General features: G+C 44.2%; 2 protein-coding genes across 2 annotated transcripts in view; one reads left to right on the top strand and one right to left on the bottom strand.

The window, feature by feature from the left end:
• The window catches only part of SUGP1 (SURP and G-patch domain containing 1), a 230,459-nt gene that overhangs the window by 179,494 nt on the left and 24,740 nt on the right, over positions 1–26,225 (bottom strand). The gene's annotated exons all lie outside the window — the stretch shown is intronic.
• The window catches only part of MAU2 (MAU2 sister chromatid cohesion factor), a 120,252-nt gene that overhangs the window by 82,255 nt on the left and 11,772 nt on the right, over positions 1–26,225 (top strand). Inside the window, exons 13-14 of the mRNA XM_077252439.1 lie at positions 826–909; positions 25,619–25,668. Of these exons, the coding sequence (XP_077108554.1) occupies positions 826–909; positions 25,619–25,668 (134 nt within the window). The remainder of the gene's footprint in view (positions 1–825; positions 910–25,618; positions 25,669–26,225) is intronic.

The raw sequence follows: 26,225 nt of genomic DNA, 5'->3' as shown, positions 1-26,225 counted from the left end.
ATCTGTCAAGCATGGTGGAGGTAATGTGATGGTCTGGGGTTGCTTTGGTGCTGGTAAAGTGGGAGATTTGTACAAGGTAAAAGGGATATTGAGTAAGGAAGGCTATCACTCCATTTTGCAGTGCCATGCCATACCCTGTGGACAGCCCTTGATTGGAGCCAATTTCATCCTATAACAGGATAATGACCCAAAGCACACCTCCAAATTATGCAAGAACTATTTAGGGAAGAAGCAGGGAGCTGGTATTCTATCTGTAATGGAGTGGCCAGCGCAGTCACCAGACCTCAACCCCATTGAGCTGTTTTGGGAGCAGCTTGACCGTATGGTATGCAAAAATTGCCCATCAAGCCATACCAACTCGTGGGAGGGGCTTCTGGAAGCATGGGGTGACATTTCTCCAGATTACCTCAGCAAATTAACTGCTAGAATGCCAAATGTCTGCAATGCTGTAATTGCTGCTAAGGGAGCATTCTTTGACGAAAGCAAAGTTTGAAGGAGAAAATTATTGTTTCAAATAAAAATCTTTTTTCGAACCTTGTCAATGTCTGGACTAGATTTTCAATTCATTTGGCAACTTATTTGATTATTAAAAGTATGAGTTTTCATGGAAAACACAAAATTGGGTGACCCTAAACATTTGAACAGTAGTGTATATCTCCAATATTAATCAATAGCACACACTTATAGGTCTACGCTGCCGATCTATATACACTGCCATTTGCATAAGTATGCTCTGTGTGGGCAGCATGGGCTTCATTGCTGTTGTTTATATGTAAAATTTCATGTAAAGACTGCTTTTATTGTAGATTTTTCATTTCGTTACAGCTAACCACACACCAAGAGTTATGGACGTTTATAGTGACAAACCTGGCAAGTGTTTATATTCGGGAAGGAAACCGACATCAAGAGGTGAATAGTCTGAAAAGCAATAACACCTTTTATATTGCAACTTTTTACCCTTCATAGACTAGCCTGCATTTTGACATATTTAACCCCTTCGCAACATATGACTTAGGCCCCTTTCACACATCAGTTTTTTGCCGTCAGTCACAATCCGTTGGCTCGACAGATCCTTCGCAGATTGTGAAAAACGTATGCGATGGATTTGTTTTTTTCGATGGATCCGACTAGCGGATCTGGCTAAATAAATTGGAGCATGCTTAGTTCAAAAAAAAAAAACCGGATTTCATCGCCGGATTCTGTCATTTGACAGATCCGGTGCCCATAGGCTTCCATTAGAGCAAACTACGGACGGCAACGGATCCATCGCTGTCCGTTATTTTCGACAGACACAAAAAAAAGTTACTTTGTCCGTTGTCTCCAGTCGCCGGACAAACAATTTTTGTCGGATCCGGAGAACGACAGATGAAACATGAGGCAATCCGTCGCTAATACAAGTCTATGAGAAAAAAACGGATCCGGCGGCATTAGTCGCCTGATTCATTTTTTTAAAAAATTTGACGGATTGTGACTGACTGCAAAAACTGATGTGTGAAAGGGGCCTTAAACGTATGTGCCTCGAACAGCTGTTAAATCCCGATCTCAGACAGCGGCATTTAACACGTGCTGCAGGAAAGTGGGGGGGGGGGGGGTAGGCCTCATTTCTCGCCCCCATGATGTTATTGTGGGGCGCCGATGGGTTGTCATGAGGGCCGGAGGTCTTCTGAAGGCTGTCATTTTGATCCTCCTGATGCGCTGCTATGTATAGTACAAGCAATGGGACGATCGCTGCTTCAAGTCCCTGAAAGGAAAAATTTAATACAGTGAAAAGTGTGTTGGGGGGTATAGTTTTTAACCCCTTAATCCCATATGACGTACTGTCCCGTCAAGGTGACCTGGGACTTAATTCCCAGTGACTGGATAGTCGATCGGCCGCGCTCACCGCCGGGTGTCCGGCACTATGAGCCAGGAGCTCTCAAGATCGCAGCGTTCCGGCGGCACAGGGAAGCATCGCGCAGGGAGGGGGCTCCCTGTGTGCTTCCCTGAGACCCTCAGAGCAACGCGATGTGATCGCGTTGCTCCGAGGGTCTCCTACCTCCTCCTCCCTGCAGGCCCCGGATCCAAAATGGCCACGGGGGGCCTTCTGGGTTTTGCAGGGAGGTGGCTTTCAAGCGCCTGCTCAGAGCATGAGACGGGAAGCCTCCCTTCAGTGCCTGTCAGATCGCTGATCTGACACAGGGCACTGCAAAGTGTCAGATCAGCGATCTGTCACTATACAGTGATGTCCCCCCTGGGGCAATGTAAAAAAGTAAAAGGAAAAAAAAAAATTCTAAATAAAGAAAAAATATATATAGTTCCAATAAATAAATACATTTATCTGAATAAAAAAACAAACAATAAAAGTACACATATTTAGTATCGCCACGTCCGTAACGACCCGATCTATAAAACTGCCCAACTAGTTAACCCCTTCAGTGAACACCGTAAAAAAAAGAGGCAAAAAAAGGTTTTATCATACCGCCGAACAAAAAGTGGAATAACACTCGATCAAAAAGACGGATATAAATAACCATGGCACCGCTGAAAACGTCATCAAGTTATAGTCCTCAGAATAAAGCGATGCAAAAATAATTATTTTTTATATAATAGTTATCGTATAAAAGCGCTAAAACATAAAAAAATTATATAAATGAGGTATCGCTGTAATCGTACTGACCCGAAGAATAAAACTGCTTTATCATTTTTACCAAACGTGGAACGGTATAAACGCGCCCCCCCCCCCCCCCCACCCCCCCCCCCTAAAAAAAAAAAAAAATTAAAAAAAATTCATGAATAGCTGGTTTTGGTCAGTCTGCCTCACAAAAATCGGAATAGAGAGCGATAAAAAAATGTCACGTGCCTGAAAAATGGTACCAATAAAAAGTCAACTCTTCCTGCAAAAAACAAGACCTCACATGACTCTGTGGACCTAAATCTGGAAACATTATAGCTCTCAAAATGTGGAGACGCAAAAACTATTTTTTGCAATAAAAAGCGTCTTTTTGTGTGACAGCTGCCAATCATAAAAATTTCCTAAAAAACTCGCTATAAAAGTAAATCAAATCCCCCTTCATCACCCCCTTAGTTAGGAAAAAAATAAAATTTTAAAAAATGTATTTATTTCCATTTTCCCATTAGGGTTAGGGTTGGGGCTACAGTTGGGGTTGGGGCTACGGTAAGGGTTAGGGTTGGGGCTAAAGTTAGGGTTGGGCTAAAGTTAAGGATAGGGTTGGAGCTAAAGTTAGGGTTAGGTTGGGGCTAAAGTTAGGGTTGGGGCTAAAGTTAGGGTTGAAGCTAAAGATCTCAATTCCAGTCAATTTAGCATTGAAAAGTCAAACGGCGCTCCTTCCCTTCCGAGCTCTGCCATGCTCCTAAACAGTGGTTTACCCCCACATATGGGGTATTGGCGTACTCAGGACAAATTGTACAACAACTTTTGGGATCCAATTTCTCCTGTTACCTTTTGTAAAATAAAACAAATTGGAGTTGAAGTAAATTTTTAGTGGAAAAAAAGTTAAATGTTCATTTTTTTAAACATTCCAAAAATTCCTGTGAAACACCTGAAGGGTTAATAAACTTCTTGAATGTGGTTTTTGAGCACCTTGAGGGGTGCAGTTTTTAGAATGGTGTCACACTTGGTTATTTTCTGTCATATAGACCCCTCAAAATGACTTCAAATGTGATGTGGTCCCTAAAAAAAAAAAATGGTGGTGTAAAAATGAGAAATTGCTGGTCAACTTTTAACCCTTATAACTCCCTAACAAAAAAAAAAAATTTGGTTCCAAAATTGTGCTGATGTAAAGTAGACGTGTGGGAAATGTTCCTTATTAAGTACTAGATTGTGGACCGATTCTAACGCATCGGGTATTCTAGAATATGCATGTCCCCGTAGTATATGGACAATGATGATTCCAGAATTCGCGGCAGACTGTGCCCGTCGCTGATTGGTCGAGGCAACCTTTATGACATCATCGTCGCCATGGCAACCATTATGACATCTACGTCGATACTGTGCCCGTCGCTGATTGGTCGAGGCCCATGCGTCCTCAACCAATCAGAGACGTGGGATTTCCAGGACAGACAGAAAAACCCTTAGACAATTCTATATATAAATAGATTTTGTGTGATCCATTGAAGCGTTCCAGAGTTATAACCTCATAAAGGGAGAGTGGTCAGAATTGTAAAAATTGGCCCGGTCGTTAACGTGCAAACCACCCTTGAGGGTTAAGGGGTTAAAAAATATGAAAAAATACAATCGTCCCCATTAGTGATGAGTGAATATAATCGTTACTCGAGATTTCTTGAGCACGCTCGAGTGTCCTCTGAGTATTTTTTAGTGCTCGGAGATTTAGTTTTCTTCGCCGCTGCTGAATGATTTACATCTGTTAGCCAGCATAAGTACATGTGGGGGTTGCCTGGTTGCTAGGGAATCCCCACATGTAATCAAGCAGGCTAGTAGCTGTCATTCAGCTGCTGCAAGGAAAACTAAATCTCCGAACACTTACAAAATACTCGGAGGACACCCGAGCGTGCTTGGGAAATCTTGAGTAATGAGTATATTCGCTCATCACTAGTCCCCGTTAGATTTTTTTAAAATACACGTTTGGTATTTGTGTTCTGAAAACTCCATTCTATCAAAATATAAAATCCGATCAGTAAACAGCATACAGAGAAAAAAAATCATTTGAACATCAAAAGTAGTTTTTACAAGCCCTGTCTTAGTCCATCCCATCATTTTTAATGCATTCCGTGTTTTTTGTGCACGCACATGCTGCGTTTTTTCCCGCAGCGGAATCGTATTCCCCAAAAAAATGCAGCATGTTCATTCTTTGTGCGGAATCGCGGGGATTCCGCACACATAGGAATGCATTGATCTGCTTATACTTCCCACATGTGGCTATGCCCACCATGCGGGAAGTAAGCAGATCATGTGTGGTTGGTACCCAGGGTGGAGGAGAGGAGACTCTCCTCCAGGCCCTGGGAACCATATACCTGTTAAAAAAAAATATATATATATATTAAAATAAAAAATCGTGATATTCTCACCTTCCGGCAGCCCCCGCAGCCTTCCCACTCCTCACGATGCTCCCGTTCCCAGTAATGCCTTGCGATAATGACCTGTGATGACGTAGCGGTCTTGCGAGATGCTACATCATCTGGGGTCTTTGCCGCAGGGCATTACTGGAAACGGGAGCTGCTGGGAGTATCGCGAGGAGCGGGAAGGTGAGAATATCACGATACTTTTTTTTATTATTATTATTTTTAACATTATATCTTTTTACTATTGATACTGCATTGGCTGCATCAATAGTAAAAAGTTGGTCACACTTGTCAAGCACTATGTTTGACAAGTGTGACCAACCTGTCAATAAATTTTCCAAGCGATGCTACAGATCGCTTGGAAAACGCTAGCATTCTGCAAGCTAATTACGCTTGCAAAACCCTAGTGTTTAGCGGGAAAATGCATGCCAATTCTGCATGCGTATTTCCCGCAGCAGGGAGTTGCAGAATTCTGCAACGTGTGCACATGGCCTCAATGTAATTTATGCACATTGTGGGGCTCAGAAGGGAGGGGGCAACTTCTGAATTTCTTTTGAGGGGGGTGAGGAGCCATTTAGCTTTTCCTGAGCCTTTGTACTACCAGTAACGTGGAAGCACCCAATATATCCATTGACAGGTGACAGACCTATTGGGACGCTGAATAAACAAAAACCAGCAATTCAGGAATTTTTTTGTTTTTCATATGCCATTCTGCATGGTGAAATTATCAAGGCAGCATTATTTTTTGGGTCAATACGATTGCAGCAATACCACATTTATATTTGGGGTTTTAATGTATGTTTTGGTGCTTTTACACAGTAAAAACTATTTTTTGGAAAAAAATATATTTTTGCATCACTTTATTCTGAGAGCTAGAACTCACTTTTTTTTCCGCTGATGGAGCTTTATGGCTGCTTGTTTTTTGCAGAACAAGATGTTTTCATCTATACCATTTGTATTTACACTTGTCTTTTTGATCGGGTTTTATTCCACTTTTTGTTCAGCAGTATGATACAGCATCTATTATTGATTTTTTTTTTTTTTTGCGGCGTTCACTAAAGGGGTTAACTAGTGGGACAGTATTATGCGGCAGGTTGTTCTGGGCGTGGCGATACCAAATATGTGTACTTTTGTTATGTGTTTTTTTTTTTTTTTTCCATAGAAATATTTATGGGTACAATATAATTTTTTGTACCGTATTTTCCGGCGTATAAGACGACTGGGCGTATAAGACGACCCCCCAACTTTACCAGTTAAAAAATAAAATCTTCTTAAAAGTCGGGGGTCTTCTTATACACCCTATGTCGTCTTATAGGGCCGGTGAATATGTGCCTTTTGGGGGGGGGGGGAGTGATCCTGATGAGGACGAGGGGGCGTCTCACAGGAAAGTGAGTATCCCCCATTACCTTATCATAGCGCTGCAGCGTGGGGTCTCTGTGCTGGGAGCGGCGGCTGCTGTGCTGTGCTGTGCTGTGCTGTGCTGTGCTGTGCTGTGGCGGCTCCTCTTCTGCAGTGTGGGGCCTCTGGTGCTGTGGGGCGGTGGCGGCGGCGTATCTTCATACAGTCGGGGCTCCTCCGGCATCTCAAAGACTGGAAGCCCCGCCGGCAACTCCATGGGTACAATGCGGTCAGGTGGCCTCCGGGAAAATGGCCGCTGCTCAGATTCAGATCTCGTCCCGAGATCTCGGGAGACGAGATCTGAATCTGAGCAGTGGCCATTTTCCCGGAGGCAGCTCAATAGGTGCGATGCGGTGGCCCGGCCGCTGGGGGCTGCGCATGCTCAGATTCAGATCTCAACGAGATCTGAATCTAAGCAGCGGCCATTTTCCCGGAGGCCAGCGCATTGTACCGATGGAGTTGCCGGCGGGGCTTCCAGGCTGAGATGCCGGAGGAGCCCCGACTGCATGAAGATACGCCGCCGCCGCCACCGCCCCACAGCACCAGAGGCCCCACACTGCAGAAGAGGAGCCGCCACAGCACAGCAGCCGCCGCCGCTCCCAGCACAGAGACCCCACGCTGCAGCGCTATGATAAGGTAATGGGGGATACTCACTTTTCTGTGAGACGCCCCCTCGTCGTCATCAGGATCACTCCCCCCCCCACCCACCATATACACCCGGCGTACAAGGCGATTCCCGGCGTACAAGACGACCCCCGACTTTTAAGAAGATTTTCAGGGGTTAAAAAGTCGTCTTGTACGCCGGAAAATACGGTATTTTGTGATCCTCGCAATGATGTTGCGGGGCCACCGATCAGACAGCAGTGGGGGTTCCCGCCCTCTGCTTGCTTGCTAAATACTGCTATTTCGATTGTAGTATTTAGGGGGTTAAAGTGTCGGGAGCGACGCGGGCACCACTCCTACACTAAATGCCGGATGTCAGCTGTCAGAATCGGCTAACACCCGGCGGCAATCGTGCACCATGACGTTTCCATATTTCCAAGGTTGGTAAGTTCCAGGCGGCTTGGACGTATGGATACGTCAAAGTTTGTAAAGTGGTTAAAAATTGCAAAATGGAAAATGGGCAGATGCTAAAATTTTGGCATCCTTGAAGATGTGATTCCTTCAAGGGACTTGGAGTCTTGGTCCATATATGCATAAAATATCAGTTTATTTCATCATTATGTAAACCAATGAACATCATTATGAAAACAGTTGACGAAAAGCAAGAACACAGGTGTTTATAGCAAGTGGTCGACAAAAAGTATCGGACAAGGGTGGTGCGAATCCAAAATATGTAAAGAGTTATATAGGGATCAAAATACAGTTGTGCTCAAAAGTTTACATACCCCGGTAGAATTTCTGGTTTCTTGGCCTTTTTTACAGAGAATATGAATGATTACACCAAAACTTTTAAAACTACTGTTTTCTCTTTTTAAATCATAATGACAACCCTAATCAAAAGTTCACATGCCCCATTTCTTAATACCATATATTGCCACCTCTAACATCAATGACAGCTTGAAGTCTTTTGTGGTAGTTGTTGTGGATGAGGTTCTTTATTTTCTCAGATGGTGAAGCTGCCCTCTCTTGTTGGCAAAAAGCTTCCAGTTCCTGTAAATTCCTGGGCTGTCTAGCATGAACTGCGCATTTGAGATCACCCCAGAGTGGCTCAATGATATTGAGGTCAAGAGACTGAGATGGCCACTCCAGAACCTTCACTTTGTTCTGCTGTAGCCAATGACCGGTCGACTTAGCCTTGTGTTTTGGATCGTTGTCATGTTGGAACATCCAATAACGTCCCTTGCGCAGCTTCCAGGCTGATGAGTGTAAATTTGCCTCCAGTATTTACTGATAGCGTGCTTTATTCATCTTTCCTTCAACTTTGACTAAGTTTCTTGTGCCTTTGTAGCTCACACATTCCCAAAACATCAGCGATCCACCTCCATGCTTTACAGTAGGAATGGTGTTTCTTTCATCATTGGCATTGTTGACCTCTCTCCAAATGTAACGTTTATGGTTGTGGACAAAAAGTTCAATATTGGTCTCATCACTCCAAATTACCTTGTTCCAGAAGTTTTCAGGCTTGTCTATGTGCTGTTTTGCTTATTGTAGGCAATATACTTTGTGGCATTTGTGCAGTAATGACTTTCTTCTGGCAACTCGACCATGCAACTCATTTTTCTTCAAGTGCCTCCTTAGGCTATGTGCCCATGTTGCGGATTTTTCCGTGCAGATTTTGAAAAACCCCTCGGACTTACAGCAGATTTCCACAGTTTTTCTCCTACGCCTCATTGGGGGACACAGGACCATGGGGTGTTATGCTGCTGCCACTAGGAGGACACTGAGTAAACACAGAAAGAATAGCTCCTCCCCTGCAGTATACACCCTCCTGCTGGCTCTCAGTGAACCAGTTCTTGCTTAGTGTCTGTAGGAGGCACTTGGGTCTGCTTCAGACCCCACCGTTTTTATTTTAATTTTTTATTTTTTGTTCTATTTTTTCCTTTAACGGAGCGAATGGGGGCAGCAGATCCTTTCTAGGCTCCGATCTTCCCCGAACCATCAACAGGCAAGTACGTGGAGCGTTCCTCCCGTATCCTTTCCTGCAACGTTGGATGCCAGCCCTGAGCTCACCTTACGGGCGACGGTTCCTTCGCGTTCCGATCTCCCCCCTTCATAGCAGGCGACCACATGGAGTAGCCCTCCATCTACCTCTCCTGGAGCCAGGTGCATAGCCGGACATGATATATATGGCGTTTGTGTAGCCCCCCTCTGCATCACCACTGATATAGCTGATGTCGCATGGCGGCAGAAGCTCTTCACCCCCTCCCTGACTATGGCGACGGTGGATTGAGCACCGGCCCACCGCATCTACCGTGAGTACACTGCGGGGGCCGAGGCGCTGGGGGGTCCTGGTCCCCGGGGTATGGGAGGTCCGCACCTTAAGCCTGTGTCCGTGGGTGGTCCTTAGTGCGGCAACCCCACGAAGGAGTGCAGCTAATGATGGCGCTAATAGTGGTCGCGGCGCTGCAGGCCGCAACCGCAGAGAAAACATTTTTTACCTCAATACAAGCCGGCATTTTGGCCACACCCACCGTCAGCTAGCCCCGCCCACTTTTTGGCGCTTCTCGTTCCCTGTGACGAGCTCCCACTTCCTGGTCTTGGCGGCCATCTTGGGACACCCACAGCCCTGATGCTGCAGCACTGCTCCAGCGTTTCCTATCACAGCCCTCAGGACTAGCGTTTTTCTCTGCCTACACTGTGGACCTGCCCTGAGGACTCAAGACACAGGACCTGGGTAAGCTGCAGACACATAGCTTAACCCTTCCCCTGCTAGTAAGCGCTTTCCTCCAGGCTTTACTATGTCTCAACCAAAGCCTCACAAAAAGTCTGGGAAAACCCACACTGTATTTTTCGCTGCATGTACCTCTTGTAAGGTATCATTACCCCGGGGTCACAATACTGCATTATGCACAGCGTGTGAACTGGTGACGGCTCAGGAATCACCTGTTGCTGATACTGAACCCAGTGAGCCTAGTCCCCCTGAGTGGAGTGGGCTACCTCCCTTACCCGGTCTATGGCATCCCTGGCAAAAGCGTTAGACTCGTTCCGAGACCCTTCCTCTAACCAGGGCACTAATACGGACGACGCTTCCGATGGTCAGAACCCCTCGCACTCCAGGGGTCGTACCTTGCCAAGGAGTTCTCACTCTTCCAGGAAAAGGACTCATGCCATATCCCCAGACAATCAACGGTTTTCGGGTTCTGAGAGCTCCATTTCTCGCTCCCCTTCCATTGGGGCTAGTAGAGAACCTGTTTCAGAGGACGATTCTGATACGTCCCTAGATCAGGAATTTCATCACGATCAGGAGACTCTCGACTCTCCAATTGAGTCAGTGAATAAGGCTTTGAGACTTGAGGGGGAACCTTTATCTAAAACGGATCATGCCGTGTCCTTTAAGAGGACCAAACAAGCTCAGAGTGTTTGCCACTCACCCCGAGTTTAAGCAAATTGTTGAATCTCACAGGATCCGTCCAGATAAACGATTCCCAGGGCAGAAGCCCATGGAGTCCAAATATCCCTTTGCCCAGGATCTAAGAAAAGATTGGTCACAATCTCCCCCAGTAGATCCTCCGGTATCGCGCCTGGCTACCAAATCTGTTTTATCCTCCTTGGAGGGTGCTTCTATCAAAAATCCAACCGATTGTCAGATAGACAATATGGCGCGTTCAGCCTTTGAAGCCTCAGCGGCCGCACTCTTTCCATCTTTTGCCGCTACATGGGTGGCTAAGGCTATGACCCACTGGTCTTCAGAAGTACTGGACACCAATCTTCCCCCCGAGATAGCAGACCTCGCTACTCAGATAGCCAGAGCTGGAGATTTTGTAGTGACCGCGTCCCTGGATGCTGCTGACTGCGCTTCTCAAGCAGCAGCAAATGCCATCACCATCCGGAGGTCCTTATGGCTCAGGGACTGGCGTGCGGATTCTACTTCCAAAAAGTCATTGACTTCTCTCCCATATCAGAGCGATCGCCTTTTTGGGGAAAAGCTCGACCAGTTAATTTCTGATGCCACTGGAGGGAAGAGTAAATTTCTTCCACAACAGAGACCCTCTCGGCCTATTCGGAACCCGCAACCACAGGCTCGTTCCCTATTTCTTTTCGTTACAACTCAAACTGGCCCTCTACTTCCACATCTCCCGGCCGTGCACAACGTGGAGACAGAGGTTCACAGGCCTCTTTTAAGCCTTCCCCTTCATAGAGAGGCAGGCCAAGGCAGCCGGGATTCAGAGGCGCCAGAACGGGCAGACCTTCCACACAATGACTCCCTGCGGTATCCAGGAGACACCCTCAAAGTAGGCGGCCGCCTGCTTTCCTTCAGTGCCGCGTGGCTCTCGGTCGTTCACGACGAGTGGGTCCACGATCTAGTGTCCTCCGGATACAAGATAGATCTCTTATCTCATCCTCCAAACCGTTTTTTTCCTGTCTTCTCCTCCCAGGGCACAAGCATCAGAGTTCTTCAAAGCTATAAGCTCTCTGAGAAAAGACGGAGTTATTATTCCGGTCCCTCAAAGCGAAAGGTTTCAAGGTTTTTATTCAAACCTCTTCATTGTTCCAAAGAAGGACGGTACAGTACGGCCCATACTGGACCTAAAACTGCTGAACAGGTTCGTCAGGGTACGACGGTTCCGGATGGAATCGCTTTGTTCTGTCATCGCCTCCATGGAAAAAGGCGAGTTCCTGGCGTCTATAGACATCCAGGACACATACCTCCACATTACTATTTTACCTTCTCACCAAAGGTTTCTTCGCTTCGCAGTTCATGATGATCACTTCCAATTTGTTGCTCTGCCCTTCGGCCTCGCCACCACTCCCAGGGTATTCACCAAGGTCATGGCGGCTGCCGTGGCCATACTCCACTCCCGAGGAGTGGTGGCGCTCCCGTATTTAGATGATATCCTCATCAAAGGCCCCTCTTTCCGCTCCTGCAAGGAAGTCTTGGCCATCATAAGAGATACCCTTTCTCGCCTGGGTTGGAAGTTAAACTTCAAAAAATCTTCCCCAGTACCGGCTCAGCTAATTTCTTTTCTAGGAATGATACTCGACTCGTCCCGGGGGTTGGTTCTTCTTCCCCCGGAAAAGATCTCAGTCTTACAGCGAGATGCTCAGAAGCTCTCTCAGCCGCGCTCTCACTCTCTGCGCTTCAGTTTGAGAGTCCTCGGCAGGATGGTAGCATCTATGGAGGCGGTTCCATTTGCCCAACTACACCTCCGTCCTCTACAGCATCCCCTCCTGGCTGTTTGGGACAGGAACCCATTCTCCCTAGACCGTCGGTTCCTCCTTCCCCAGCGAGTCAGACAGTCTCTCAGGTGGTGGACATGAAAATCCTCCCTGAATCAAGGGAAGTCTTTTCTTCCAGTACACTGGCTGGTTGTGACGACAGACGCCAGTCTTCTAGGCTGGGGAGCGGTGTTTCTTCATTACACTGCTCAGGGCCGCTGGTCCCCCCAGGAATCACGCCTTCCAATCAACATCTTGGAAATCCGGGCGATCAAGCTGGCACTTCTCCAGTTCCATCCCTTCCTAGCAGGTCGCCCAATCAGGATTCAGTCCGACAACACCACTGCAGTGGCATACATCAACCACCAAGGGGGAACCCGCAGCAGGGCGGCCATGACACAGGTAGGCCACATTCTCCGATGGGCCAAGGAAAACCGCTCAATGATCTCTGCGGTTCACATCCCGGGAGTGGACAATTGGGAGGCAGACTTCCTCAGTCGGCAATGCCTCGACTCCGGGGAGTGGTCTCTCCATCAGGAGATCTTCCACCAGATCTGCTGTCGTTGGGGAACCCCGGACGTGGATCTGATGGCGTCACGGCTGAATTCCAAGGTTCCCGACTTCATGGCTCGGTCCCACGATCTGGCAGCCATCGGGGCAGACGCTCTTGTACTCCCGTGGCATCATTTTCGGCTTCCGTACATATTTCCCCCGCTTCCTCTCCTACCTAGAGTCATCAAGAAAATCAGAGCGGAGAGGGTACCGGTAATCCTGATTGCGCCAGATTGGCCGCGCCGGGCGTGGTACGCGGAACTAGTTCAACTAGTTGCCGACGTTCCCTGGCGATTACCGAATCGCGCAGATCTGCTATCTCAATGCCCTTTTTACCACCAGAACTCAGATGCCCTGTGTTTGACGGTATGGCCGTTGAGTCATGGATCCTAACCCAGGCAGGTTTCTCTCCAGAAGTCATAGCTACCATGAACAACGCTAGAAAGCCTACGTCTATGCGTATCTATCATCGCACTTGGAAGACCTTCTTTTCATGGTGTAGCGACCGAGGACATTCTCCTCTACATTTTTCCATCCCTTCCATTCTCAAGTTCTTACAAACGGGTTTGGACTTGGGTCTCGCCCTTAGTTCTCTCAAGGGGCAGATCTCAGCCCTGTCTGTTCTCTTCCAACGCAGGATTGCCAACCGATTACAGGTCAAGACATTTATTCAGGGAGTCTCCCATCGGGCGCCCCCCTATAGGATGCCGTTGGAACCATGGGATCTTAATCTGGTCCTCGGAGTTTTGCAACAGGCTCCTTTCGAACCTCTACAGGAGGTTTCCCTGTCTCTCCTTTCATGGAAAGTTGCTTTTCTTGTTGCGGTCACCTCTATCAGACGAGTCTCCGAGCTGGCGGCTCTGTCCTCTCAAGTTCCGTTCCTGAGTTTTCATCAGGATAAGGTGGTTTTGAGGACATCCCTGTCTTTTCTACCGAAAGTTGTATCCTCTTTTCACCTCAATGAGGAGATTGTCTTACCCTCACTCTGTCCGGCACCAGTCCATCGCATCGAGAAGGCCCTTCACACACTGGATTTAGTGAGAGCTCTTAGGAGATACATCTCACGGACAGCGTCTTTCCGCAAGTCAGATGCCCTATTCGTGCTCCCGGAAGGACCGAGGAAAGGGTTTCCCGCTCCCAAGGCGACAATAGCCAAATGGATCTGTTCGGCTATTCAGGAGTCCTACCGAGTTAGAGGTCTTCCTGTCCCAGCAGGGATTAAGGCTCACTCCACTTGGTTAGTGGGTGCGTCTTGGGCCATCCGGCACCAAGCTTCGGCAGCACAAGTTTGTAAGGCTGCGACTTGGTCCACCCTGCATACCTTTACAAAACATTACCATATTCACTCTCAGGCCTCGGCAGATGCGACCGTCGGCAGACAAATTTTGCAGGCGGCTGTGCCTCTTCTGTAACTTGTGGGTGCAAGTAACATTTGCAGTTAATTGTTTTCCCACCCAGGGACTGCTTTAGGACGTCCCATGGTCCTGTGTCCCCCCCCAATGAGGCGTAGGAGAAAAGGAGATTTTTGTGTACTTACCGTAAAATCCTTTTCTCCGAGCCAATCATTGTGGGACACAGCACCCACCCTGTTAGCCTATTCGCTTTGGTTTTTGTTGAGTTAAATTGTTTTTTGACATAGTTCATCCTTGTTAAATATTAAGCTCCTACTGCTTTGTTACCGAACTGGTTCACTGAGAGCCAGCAGGAGGGTGTATACTGCAGGGGAGGAGCTCTTCTTTCTGTGTTTACTTAGTGTCCTCCTAGTGGCAGCAGCATAACACCCCATGGTCCTGTGTCCCCTAATGATTGGCTGTGAGAAAAGGATTTTACGGTGAGTACACAAAAATCTCCTTTTTGTGCAGATTTCACCTGCGTTTTAACACCTGTGGATTCCTATTGAGGAACAGGTGTAAAACGCTATGGAATCCGCACAAAGAATTGACATGTTGCGGAAAATAAATCGCCAGGGTTTCCGCGCGGTATTTTCCGCAGCATGTGCACTGCAGAATTTGTTTTCCATAGGTTTGCATGATACTGTAAACGGTTGGAAAACTTCTGCGAATCCGCAGCGTCCAATCCGCTGCGGATCTGCAGGCAAATCCGCAACGTGTGCATCTTGAAACGACCACACCGCTAGTTTTCAGAGAGTCTTGTATTTCAGCTGATGTTATTTGTGGGTTTTTCTTTTCATCCCGAACACTTTTCCTGTTAGTTGTGGATAATTTTTTGTCTACCTGACCGTGGTTTTGTTTTTTTAACAGAGCCCCTGATTTTTCCATTTGTTAATCACAGTTTGAACGCTGCTTACTGGCATTATCAATTCCTTGAATATCTTTTTGTATCCCTTTCCTGTTATATACCGTTCAACTACCTTTTCCCATAGATCTGTTGACAATTCTTCTGCTTTCCCCATGACTCACAATTAGAGATGAGAGAATTTCTTCGGGTCCCTGCTTATTCGGCAAGCTATAGCGCTTACCGAATAAGCTGGATCGCTTCGGCTGATGAGCTGTTTTCCCTCCGCAGCTGCTTGTGTCGCAGCCGTGTGACAGTCACGAGACATGCATGGAGAACCTGTTTGTTGGGCTCTCCATGCATGTGTTGTGACTCACACAGCCGCGACACATGTAGCTGCGGAGCCGAACAGCTGATCAGCCGGATCAGGAAACCGGGTTCCTTCTGCAGCTTTTTCGATAAGTGCTATAGCGTGCCGAATAAGCAGGGACCTGAAGAAATTCGCTCATCTCTACTCACAATCCAGAAACGTCAGTGGCTGGATGAAAGATGCAAGAGTCTGTCTGGCTCCCAGAAACTCACTCAGCTTTTATGCACACACACTGATTACAAGCAAACGGGTCACAGGTGAGGATGTTACCTTTAGTAGCCATTCAAATCCATTTGTGTCAACTTCTTTGCATATTATCAGGACTAAATCTCCAGGGTATGTGAACTTTTGATCAGGGTCATTTGGATGTTTTGGGTTGTCATTATGATTTAAAAAGAGAAAAAACAGTAGTTTGACAATAAATGGCTTCACCCAACCACTTACCATAAGTGGAGAAAAAGTTTTGGTGTTCTCATTCATATTCTGTGAAACAAGACCGAGAAAGCAAAAATTCTGCCTGGGTATGTAAACTTTTGAGCACAACTGTATATTTCTACGCAATGACATGAGCTAAAATTTTATGAGGAGACTACGGAGTGTCAACATTGAAAACATGTCCAGTGTCTAAACTGATAATAATTCTAATAAAGTGCATGTGCATCTGACCTGGGATCATGTATCATATATGATCACTATGTCTAACATCGGTTCCCTGAAAAATGCCCACACGGAAAATTGCCCACACGGAAAATTGCCCATTGCAGCCTCACAAAGTTTAAGATCTATGATATTTGAGGTGAAAGGTGAGGATGTTCACGTGATATGTGATCATCTTGTGATTTACAGTTGACCTAGTGCAAAACTGCTGAAGATCTGTGGTTTGTAGCAGTCTGCCTTTATCAGCAATAGATAGATATAGTCTGCACTCATCTCTCACTGATTCTGCCTTACTCCTCCCACCACCCCAGAACAGCAGCACATGCAGAACCAGCAGCAGTGTGATGCAGAGGAGCCATCACTGCTATCAGTACTCAAAAAAAGTATCACTGTATTATCTGTGGAGTTACATGGGACTGCAGGTCACATCTAATACATTATCATCTCAGTGGGAGCCCACCAAAAGCAGGGTGCTGCTGGCTGAGATAGATGGTCCTGGAAGCCCAGAAGGTACCGCAGAAAAGTGAGATTCTGTCAGAGGAGCGGAAGTGCCATAGCAGCTCCGCTCTCCCATTGACTTCAGTAGCAGTGAATCTGGCACCTGCACTTCTTTCCCTTTCCACTTATGACTACCAAGAGTAAGAGTGAACAGATCCCACCTAGTTATGTATCATACACATATACTGCAGGTGCAGGCAGGCATAGGATGGAAGGAAATGCAGAGTGGATTTGAATAAGGGTCTCTAGGCCCAGACACACCACAATGAGAGTGGAATAAGGGTCTCTAGGCCCAGACACACCACATTGAGAGTGGAATAAGGGTCTCTAGGCCCACACACACCGCACTGAAAGTGGACTAAGGGTCTCTAGGCCCACACACACCGCACTGAGAGTGGACTAAGGGTCTCTAGGCCCACGCACACTACAATGAGAGTGGAATAAGGGTCTCTATGCCCAGACACACCACAATGAGAGTGGAATAAGGGTCTCTAGGCCCACACCCACCACACTGAGAGTGGAATTAGGGTCTCTAGGCCCACACACACCGCACTGAGAGTGGAATTACTGTTAGCACAGTGGAATGACAACTCCTAAGAACAGAATCCGTACTCTGGGACTAGGGATGAGTGAACCGAACCTGGAAAAGTAAACTGGGCCCAGAGACCTATGTTGTAATCCATTCTGCATTTTCTTTGCTGCCTGTGTTGTGCTGTATTGTATTTCAGTGGAGCCCATGGAAGTCAAGGACAATCACCCGGCAGCTAATTATTTGCAGGTGTGCAATGATTGTTTAATAAACTGGAGTTATTGTTGTTATTAGACCTCCTTAATAAACTGCTCTTAATAAACTTGTGGGTAGTTTTCGCCAACATTCTTCTGTGCTGCAGAGCATCTCCCCTATAATTCTATACTATTCTTTGTCCTGCAGAGCACTCGCCTATAACTATATATTACTCTGCCCTGCAGACCATCTCCTATATACCTGCGTAGTATCCCCCTGTGCTGCAGAGCATCTCACCTATAATTATATATTATTCTTCTGCCCTGCAGAGCATCTTGCGTATACCTGCATACTATCCCCCTGTCCTGCAGAGCATTTAACCTATACCTCTTTGCTATTCTCTGCCCGGTAGAGCTTCTCACCTATAATTCTATACTATTCTCTGTTCTGCAGAGCATCTCATCTATAATTCTGTAGTATTCTTCTGCCCTGCAGAGCATCTCACGTATACGTGCATACTATCCCCCTGTCCTGCAGAGCATCTCACCTATAATTCTATACTATTCTCTGTCCTGCAGAGCTTCTCACATATAATTCTATACTATTCTGTCTTGCAGAGCATCTCACCTATAATTCTATACTATTCTATCTCCTGCAGAGCATCTCACCTATAATCCTATATTATTCTTCTGCCCTGCTGAGCATCTCGCGTATACCTGCATACTATCCCCCTGTCCTGCAGAGCATTTAACCTATAGATCATTGCTATTCTCTGTCCTGCAGAGCATCTCACCTATAATTATATATTATTCTCCTGCCCTGCAGAGCATCTCATGTATACATGCATATACTATTCCCCTGTCCTGCAGAACATTTAACCTATAATTCAGTCTGTGGGCAATTTTCTGTGGGCATTTTTCACCTTGCACCTCAAATATCATAGATCTGAAACTTTGTGATGCTGCAATTGGCATTTTTCCTGTATTGCCATTTTTCCTGTGGGCATTTTTCTGGTCACCGTCTAACATCAACCACTAGTTCATGTCACCACAAAATTCCAAGCACATATAAAAGTGCAGAGATACTGTATTAATAGGGGAAAGAGTCATCACCAAACAAAACTATCACACACTACCTGCAGACCTTTGGCGATATGTGTGCTCCGATAACTTTGACCAAGGTTTCAGACCTTAATTAGCCTGTAAGGGTTGTGGCTTGTTCACTATCATCGTTAGGAAATGACATTCCCAGGTTTTCTAAAAGCCCAACCTCCTCTAACATTGTGCCAAAAACAGCAGCCATGGCTTCTAAGTAAGCTGCCTAGCACTCTGAAAATGGTGGAGGCCCACAAAGCAGGAGAAGGCTATAAGAAGATAGCAAACTGTTTTCCTGTTTGAAATGTAATTAAGAAATGTCAGTTAACTGGAACAGTGAAAGTCGAGATAAGGTCTGGAAGACCAAGCAAAATTTCAGTTATCACTGTTCATAGGATTGCTAGATAGGCAAATCTGAAGCCCCACTTGACTGATCTGAACAAAATTGAAAATCTGTGGCTAGACCTCAAAATAGCAGTGCATGCAAGATGACCCAGGAATCTCACAGACCTGAAGAATTTTCCAAGGAAGAAAGAATGAAAAAAGCTCTTTGCTGCCTACAAAAAGAGTTTACAAGCTGGGATACTTTCAAAAGGGGGTGGTACTCTGTACTAATCATGCAAGGTGTCCGAACCTTTGCATTGGTCCATTATCCTTCTTGTAATTTGTAAAATGTAAAAGATGAAGGGAAAATAAATATATTATTATTTATTATTATATTTTTATTTTGGTCTAAAATACAAAGGAAATGTGTCATCTTTAACTTTAGGCCTTTTAGGGATCATTTCACCTTCCACTTGCTTAACTGTTTACAATAACAGTAATTTTGACCAGGGGTGTCCAAATTTTTACCGCTGTAAGTCGTCATACATCAGATAGGAAAAAATAAACTATGATGTCAGAGTGGACGGTCCAAAATATACTTTACAACATCCTTGTACTTTAACTCCTTTCCAATGTATACAAACGTCCCTGTGCCCAGGTCCAATTGACTGGGACGTATGGATATGTCCCGGTGATTTTACACGCACACGGCCGTTCTTATGCGATTGCCGGCAGGTGTCAGCTGATTCTGACAACCGACACTAAGCCAGGAGTGCTCCCAGCACTTTAACCCCCTAAATGCTGCAATTGAATGCGATCGCAACATTTCAGGAGTAGACAGAGGGAGGACAGCCCCTCTGCCTTTGGATCAGAGATCCCACAACGTAATCGTGAGGTCCCGATCGTTACCATGGTGACCTGGTGTCGTCATGATGACATCCTGGTCTCAAGAGCAAGGAAAGTTGCTGATCATGCGCAGTGCATGATCAGCAACTTTATCTGTCAGTGCAGAGCTGACAGTTTGCATAGCATAGGGATGCTGCTAAATCCCCATCTATACAAGCGATCAGCTTGCAAAAAATGATAGTTCCATAGTGGGAAAAAGTTAAAAAAAAGTTTAACACCTTTCTGCCATCAAACAGAATAGTACGTCCGATGGCAGAACCCCCTCTTTGATGTGGTCTCCAGCGGTGAGCCCGATCCGCTCGCGCCTGTTAACTAGTTAAATGCCACTGTCAAACTCCGACAGTGGCATTTAACAAGTGCTTCAAGCCGGAAATGCGTGCATCGGTGATCGGGGGTTATGGCATGACAACCAGAGGTCTGCTTGAGACCTATGGTTGTTGATGCCGGATTGCTATGAGCGTCACCCTGTAATTCTTCTGCATAGAGGCAATCTGAGCATTGCCTCTATGTAGCAGAGCCAATCATGTTGTGCCAGCTTCTAGGCTATTAAAGCATGGCAAAAGTAAAAAAAAAAAAAAAAAAGTTTTTTTAAAAAAATAAAAATATAAAGGTTCAAATCGCCCCATTCAAAATTAAACAATCAATAAAAATCAAACCTACACATATTTGGTATTGCTGTGTTCAGAATCAACTGATCTATCAATATAAAAAGGATTAACCTGATCGCTAAATGGCATAGCGAGAAAAAAATTAAAAACGGCAGATTTAGGTTTTTTTGGTCGCTGCGACATTGCATTAAAATGGGCGATCAAAAGAACATATCTGCACCAAAATAGTATAATTAAAAACGTTAGCTCGGCACACAAAAAATAAGCCCTGAACCAGCCCGAGATCATGAAAAATAGAGACGCTACGGGTATCGGAAAATTGGTTTTTTGTTGTTTTTTTTAAAGCAAAGTTAGGAATTTTCTTTTCACCACTTAGATAAAAAAGAACCTAGACATGTTTGGTGTCTATGAACGCGTGATGACCTGGAGAATCATAATGGCAGGTCAGTTTTAGCATTTAGTGAACCTAGCAAAAAAGCCAAACAAAAAAACAAGTGTGGGATTGCACTTTATTTTGCAATTTCACCGCACTTGGAATGAATTTTTTTTCCCATTTTCTAGTACGCGATATGGTAAAACCAATGATGTCGTTAAAAAGTACAACTCGTCCTGCAAAAAATAAGCCCTCACATGGCCATATGGACTGAAAAATAAAAAAGTTATGTCTCTGGGAAGGAGAGGAGCGGAAAACAAAAAATACCCAGGTTATGAAGGGGTTAAAGTGTAAGAAAAAAAATAATTTGTAAAAATATTTTAAAAAATCAAAATATATTGTACCCATGAATGAATAGTTTTATGGGGAAAAAAAGTACACATTTTGTATTGCCGCGTCCGGAACGACCCGACCTATGAAACTGTCCCACTAATTAGTGTCCTAAAATAATAATAATAATAATAAAAAAAAGGCAAAAAACAATACTTCATCATGCCACCAAATAAAGGTGAAATAAAACACAAAAAAAAACGAATATAAACATAGTACCTCTGAAAACATCTTGTTCCTTAAAAAACAAGCCATCATACAGCTCCATCAGCGGAAAAATAAAAAAGTTATAGCTATGAGAATAAACCAATGTAAAAATAATTTTTTCTATAAGGCTGTGTGCACACGTTTCTGATTTTTCCGGGTTTTTTTTGCTATAAAACCGCGAAAAAAAAAATGCATCTATTAAGCATCCTATTTAATAGAATGCAATCCGCAATTTTTGTGCATATGTTGCGTTTTTTTTGTGATAAAAACGCAGCATGTTCATTAATTTGCGGATTTCCCGCTATTTAATGCATTGGGAAGCTCTGGAAAAAACGCGAAAAATCAGCAAAAAAAAAAAAAACGCATGCGGATTTCCTGCGGAAAAAGTCCGGTTTTGTTCAGGAAATTTCTGCAAATAATCCTGGCGTGTGCACATAGCCTAAAATAGTTTTTATTGTGTAAAACTGTCAAAAAAAAAAAAACTATGGTATCGCTGCAATCGTACTGACCCAAAGAATAAGGCTATGTGTACACTTTGCGGATTTTTTTGCGGATCTGCAGCTGCGGATTCGCAGCAGTTTTCCATGAGTTTACAGTACCATGTAAACCTATGGAAAACAGAAACCGCAGTGCACATGCTGCGGAAAAAAACACGTGGAAACGCTGCAGTTTACATTCCACAGCATGTCAATTCTTTGTGCCGATTCCGCAGCGGTTTACTACACCTGCTCCTCTATAGGAATCCGCAGGTGTAAAACCGCAGGTGAAATCCACAGTAATTCCTAAGTAAATCCGCAGGTAAAACGCAGTACCTGCGAATTTCTCAAATCCGCTGCAGAAAAATCCGCAGAGCTCAAAAATACGTGTGCACAGACCCTAAAACTGCCTTATCAATTTTATCACAAGCTGAACGCTATGAAAAAACACCCCCCAAAAGTTCCTAAAGTTGCTGGTTTTTGTTCATTCTGGCTCCCAAAAATCGGAATAGAAAGTGATCAAAAAATGTCATGGGTCTGAAAACGATAGCAATAAAAAACGTCAACTTGTCCCATTAAAAAAACAAGCCCTGACATGACTGTCGGACAAAATATAGAAAAATAAAACTTCAAAATGTGGTGATGCAAAAAGTATTTTTTGCAATAAAAAGCGTCCTTTATTGTGTGACAGCAGTCAAGCATAACCCAATATAAATCTTGTATCGCTGTAATCGCACTGACCCCAAGAATAAAGTTGTCACTTATACCACACAAGGAATGGCGTAAAAAGTAAATAAAACCAATTCTGTTTTGTTCATTCTGCCTCCCAAAGATCTCGGTAAGGTTCGTCGCACATTTATTCTGTGCCCTGCGCTGAGCGCTTACATCAGGGTTTCCGTGTAAATCTCTGAAATACGTGATTAAGATGGAATCTCTGGCGGAAGATTTCCTATAATGAGGCAGATGGAGGCACTGTGGACGCCATAGGACCTGTGATCCGTCTTTTTAGATTACATAAAAGTACAGTCGACCAGTTTTGTATACTTCTGAAAAGAAGGACACCGCTGAACAGAGGCCAGACAGAATCCAGAGTAACTCTGCTGCCTCATTATAGTGATTGGATCCTTCAGGGTCATATCACTCAGAGATATAGATGGAAACCCCAAAGTGCTCAGCGTAGAGCGCTGGATAAATATGATCCCAAACGTTATGTAAAATGTTCCCAATAAAAGCTTCAAATTAATCCACAAAAAAAAAGCAACTCCCACTCAGGTCTGTCAACTGTTAAGGGAAGTTCTGCAAATTCTGTGCTCCCAAATTCCAATGCCCCCCTCCCTTCTGATCCCCAGTGTGCCTAAACTACATATACCATCCACATGTTTGGCATTTCGTCAGCATACTGGTCCCTACAATAGCAGTTTGCAATTTTCACTCGGCAACATTCATTGCTGCTTGTTTCTGGAAAACACCCATGGAGTCACAATCATCACTACACCTGTAGATAAATTCTCAAAGGGACTCTGTATATGGAGTCCACACACTGTTCTACAAAGATCTGCGCTCCAAGAGGCAAATAGCGCTCCGTTCCTCCCGAGTCTCTCCATGGCTAAAGCAGTATTGTACAGCCACATATGGGGTATTACCACGTTCAGTAGAAATTTTGGGACAGATCATGGTGCCATTTTTACCCACTTCTTGTGAACATGTAAAATCTTGGGCTAAAACAAAATTTGGTGGTAAAAATGTAATTTATTCTTTCTTCACCGCTCAGTGGTATAAAATTCTGTGAGGCACATGTGGTGTTAATATGATCACTGCGCCCCTAGATGAATTCAGTGGGGAGTGTAGTTTGTAAAATGAGTTCACATATAGGGGGTTTCTGTTGTTCTGGCACCTGAGGGTTCTCTGCCAATGTGACATTGCACCCTCAAACCATTCCAGCAAAATCTGAACTCCAATATGGCACCTTTTCCCTTCTGAGCTTTGCACTGTATCTCAAAAGTAGTATTCCTTCTCATGTGGGGATCGGCGTACTTAGAAGAAATTGCACAACAAATTGTATGGTGCAATTTCTCCTGTTACCTTTGTGAAAATAAAAAATTTGGAGCTAAAATAATATTTTGTGGGGAAAATGTGATTTTATTTTATTTTCACTGCTCAACATAATAAACTTCTGTGAAGCACCTGGGAGTTCAAGGAGCTAACCACACAACTACGGTAAATACATACCTTGAGGAGTCTAGTTTACAAAATGTGGTCACTTGTGGGGTGTTTAGGAATATCAGAGGCTCTCCAAACTAGACATGACGTCCGCTAATGATTCCAGGAAATTTTACATTCACAAAGTCCTTCCCTTCCGAGCCCTGCCATGTGCCCAAACAGTAGTTTTCTTGCACAACAAATTGTATTGTGCAATTTCTCCTGTTACCATTATTAAACTGCAAAATTTGGGGCTAAAAACATATTTTTGGGGAAAATGTGATATTTTTAATTTTTTATTTATTTTTACAGTTCAATGTTATAAATTTGTTTGCAAATTGTGTTACTTGTGCCTGAACAGTGAAAATCCCCCACATCAGGGGCTCTCCGAATGCGACATAGCATACGCTGATTGTTCCATTAAATGTTGCAATCAAAAAATTTGGGGCTAAAATAAAATTGAGAAAAAAAATGTGTTTTTTTAATTTTCATGGCTCTGTTATAAACTTCTGTGAAGAACCTGGGTAGTGAAGATGCTAAACACATATTTAGATAAGTTTCCTGAGTGTTCTAGTTTCTAGACATGCTATCCACTAATTATTCCAGCAAATTCTGCATGCAAAAAGTGAAATGGAGCTCCTTCCCTTCCGAGCCCTACTGTGCACCAAAACAGTAGATTTCCCCCACTTATGGGGTATTGGCATGCTCAGGAGAAATTGCACCACAAACTTTGTGGTCCATTTTTCCTGTTAATCTTTTGAAAATGAAGAATAATTGGGTCTAAAGTTAATTTTTTTGAGACAAAAAGTTAATTGTTCTTTTTTTTCCCACATTCCAAAAATTCCATTGAAGCACCTGAAGAGTTAATAAACTTCTTGAATGTGGTTTTGAGCACCTTGCAGTTTTTAGAATTGTCACTTTTGGGTATCTTCTATCATATAATTCAAATAATTTTGTAAATTTTGTTAAAAAAAATGAGAAATCGCTGGTCAACGTTTAATCCTTATAACTTCCTAAAGAAAAAAAAATTGTTTCAAAAATTGTACTTATGCAGACGCGGAAAATGTTATTTATTAATTATTTTGTGTGACACATCTCTCTAATTTAAGGGTATAAGAATGTGAAGTTTAAACATTGTAAAATTTTCCAAATTTTTGCCAAATTTCCATTTATTTTCACAAATAAGCGCAAGTTATATCGAAGAAAGTTTGCCACTATCATGAAGTTCAGTTTGTCACAAAAAAAAGTCTCAGAATCAATGGGATTTGTTGAAGCGTTCCAGAGTTATTACCACAAGTGACAGTGGTCTGATTTGTAAAAATTGGCCTGGTCATTAACGTGCAAACCACCTTGGGGGGTAAATGGGTTAAAGCAAAATTGGTCACCAGATTTCCCAATACATGCTGTATACTTAATTATAATAGTGATTTTAGACCTGATGAGGTTGAGGGATTACTTTGAAAATCCATGTGAAATTTAATGTATAATTCTATTTGGACTAGATGGTCGTTTCAGAGCGTGATCTGTATTAAGCTCTTGGTGAGATAAGGACCTATACTTGACATGTAGAGGGGCCAACTGCTGTTTCTTTTTCCCTACATTGAATACATAAGACATCAGATTTGGTTATGGTATAGCACTGGTAGCTGAGGTCTTGCTCCAGCTTTTGCTACTAGCAGATCTTTGTAAATTGGAGCCCTTTTTTTTTATTCTGTATTCACACATTTCAAAATCACATTTACAGTTATTTATTTATTTTTTCATGCAGCTTTATAGTTTACTGGAAAGAATTAACCCAGATCATAATTTCCCAGTGAGGTAAGACCTTTTTTAAAAAATTTTAATCGACAGTTTTAATATTTTTTAATGGAAATTAACAGTAGAAGGAAGTATTAGAATTTGTAAAATGAGAAATATGCCCCTTTCTCTATTTATCTCCCAGCACTGACCATTCACTCTCAAACTGCTCCAATCTGTCTACAGATCTGCTTTCAGTAAAGGTACCTTCACACTAAACGACTTTGCAGCGATAACTATAGCGATCCGTGACGTTGCAGCGTCCTGGATAGCGATATCGTTGTGTTTGACACGCAGCAGCGGACTGGATCCTGCTGTGATATCGCTGGTCGTTGCTGAAAGTTCAGAACTTTATTTGGTCGTCAGATCGGCGTGTATCGTCGTGTTTGACAGCCAAAGCAACGATGCCAGCAATGTTTTACAGTGGTAACCAGGGTAAATATCGGGTTACTAAGTGCAGGGCCGCGCTTAGTAACCCGATATTTACCCTGGTTACCATTGTAAATGTAAAAAAAAAAAAAAAAAAACCGTACATACTCACCTTCTGCTGTCTGTCACACGTCCCTTGCCGTCTGCTT

Source organism: Ranitomeya variabilis, chromosome 1, assembly GCF_051348905.1.
Source record: "Ranitomeya variabilis isolate aRanVar5 chromosome 1, aRanVar5.hap1, whole genome shotgun sequence".
In the NCBI taxonomy this organism is placed as follows: domain Eukaryota; kingdom Metazoa; phylum Chordata; class Amphibia; order Anura; family Dendrobatidae; genus Ranitomeya; species Ranitomeya variabilis.
Note: the sequence above shows the minus strand (reverse complement) of the source record. Positions and strands in the feature narration are given on the sequence as shown.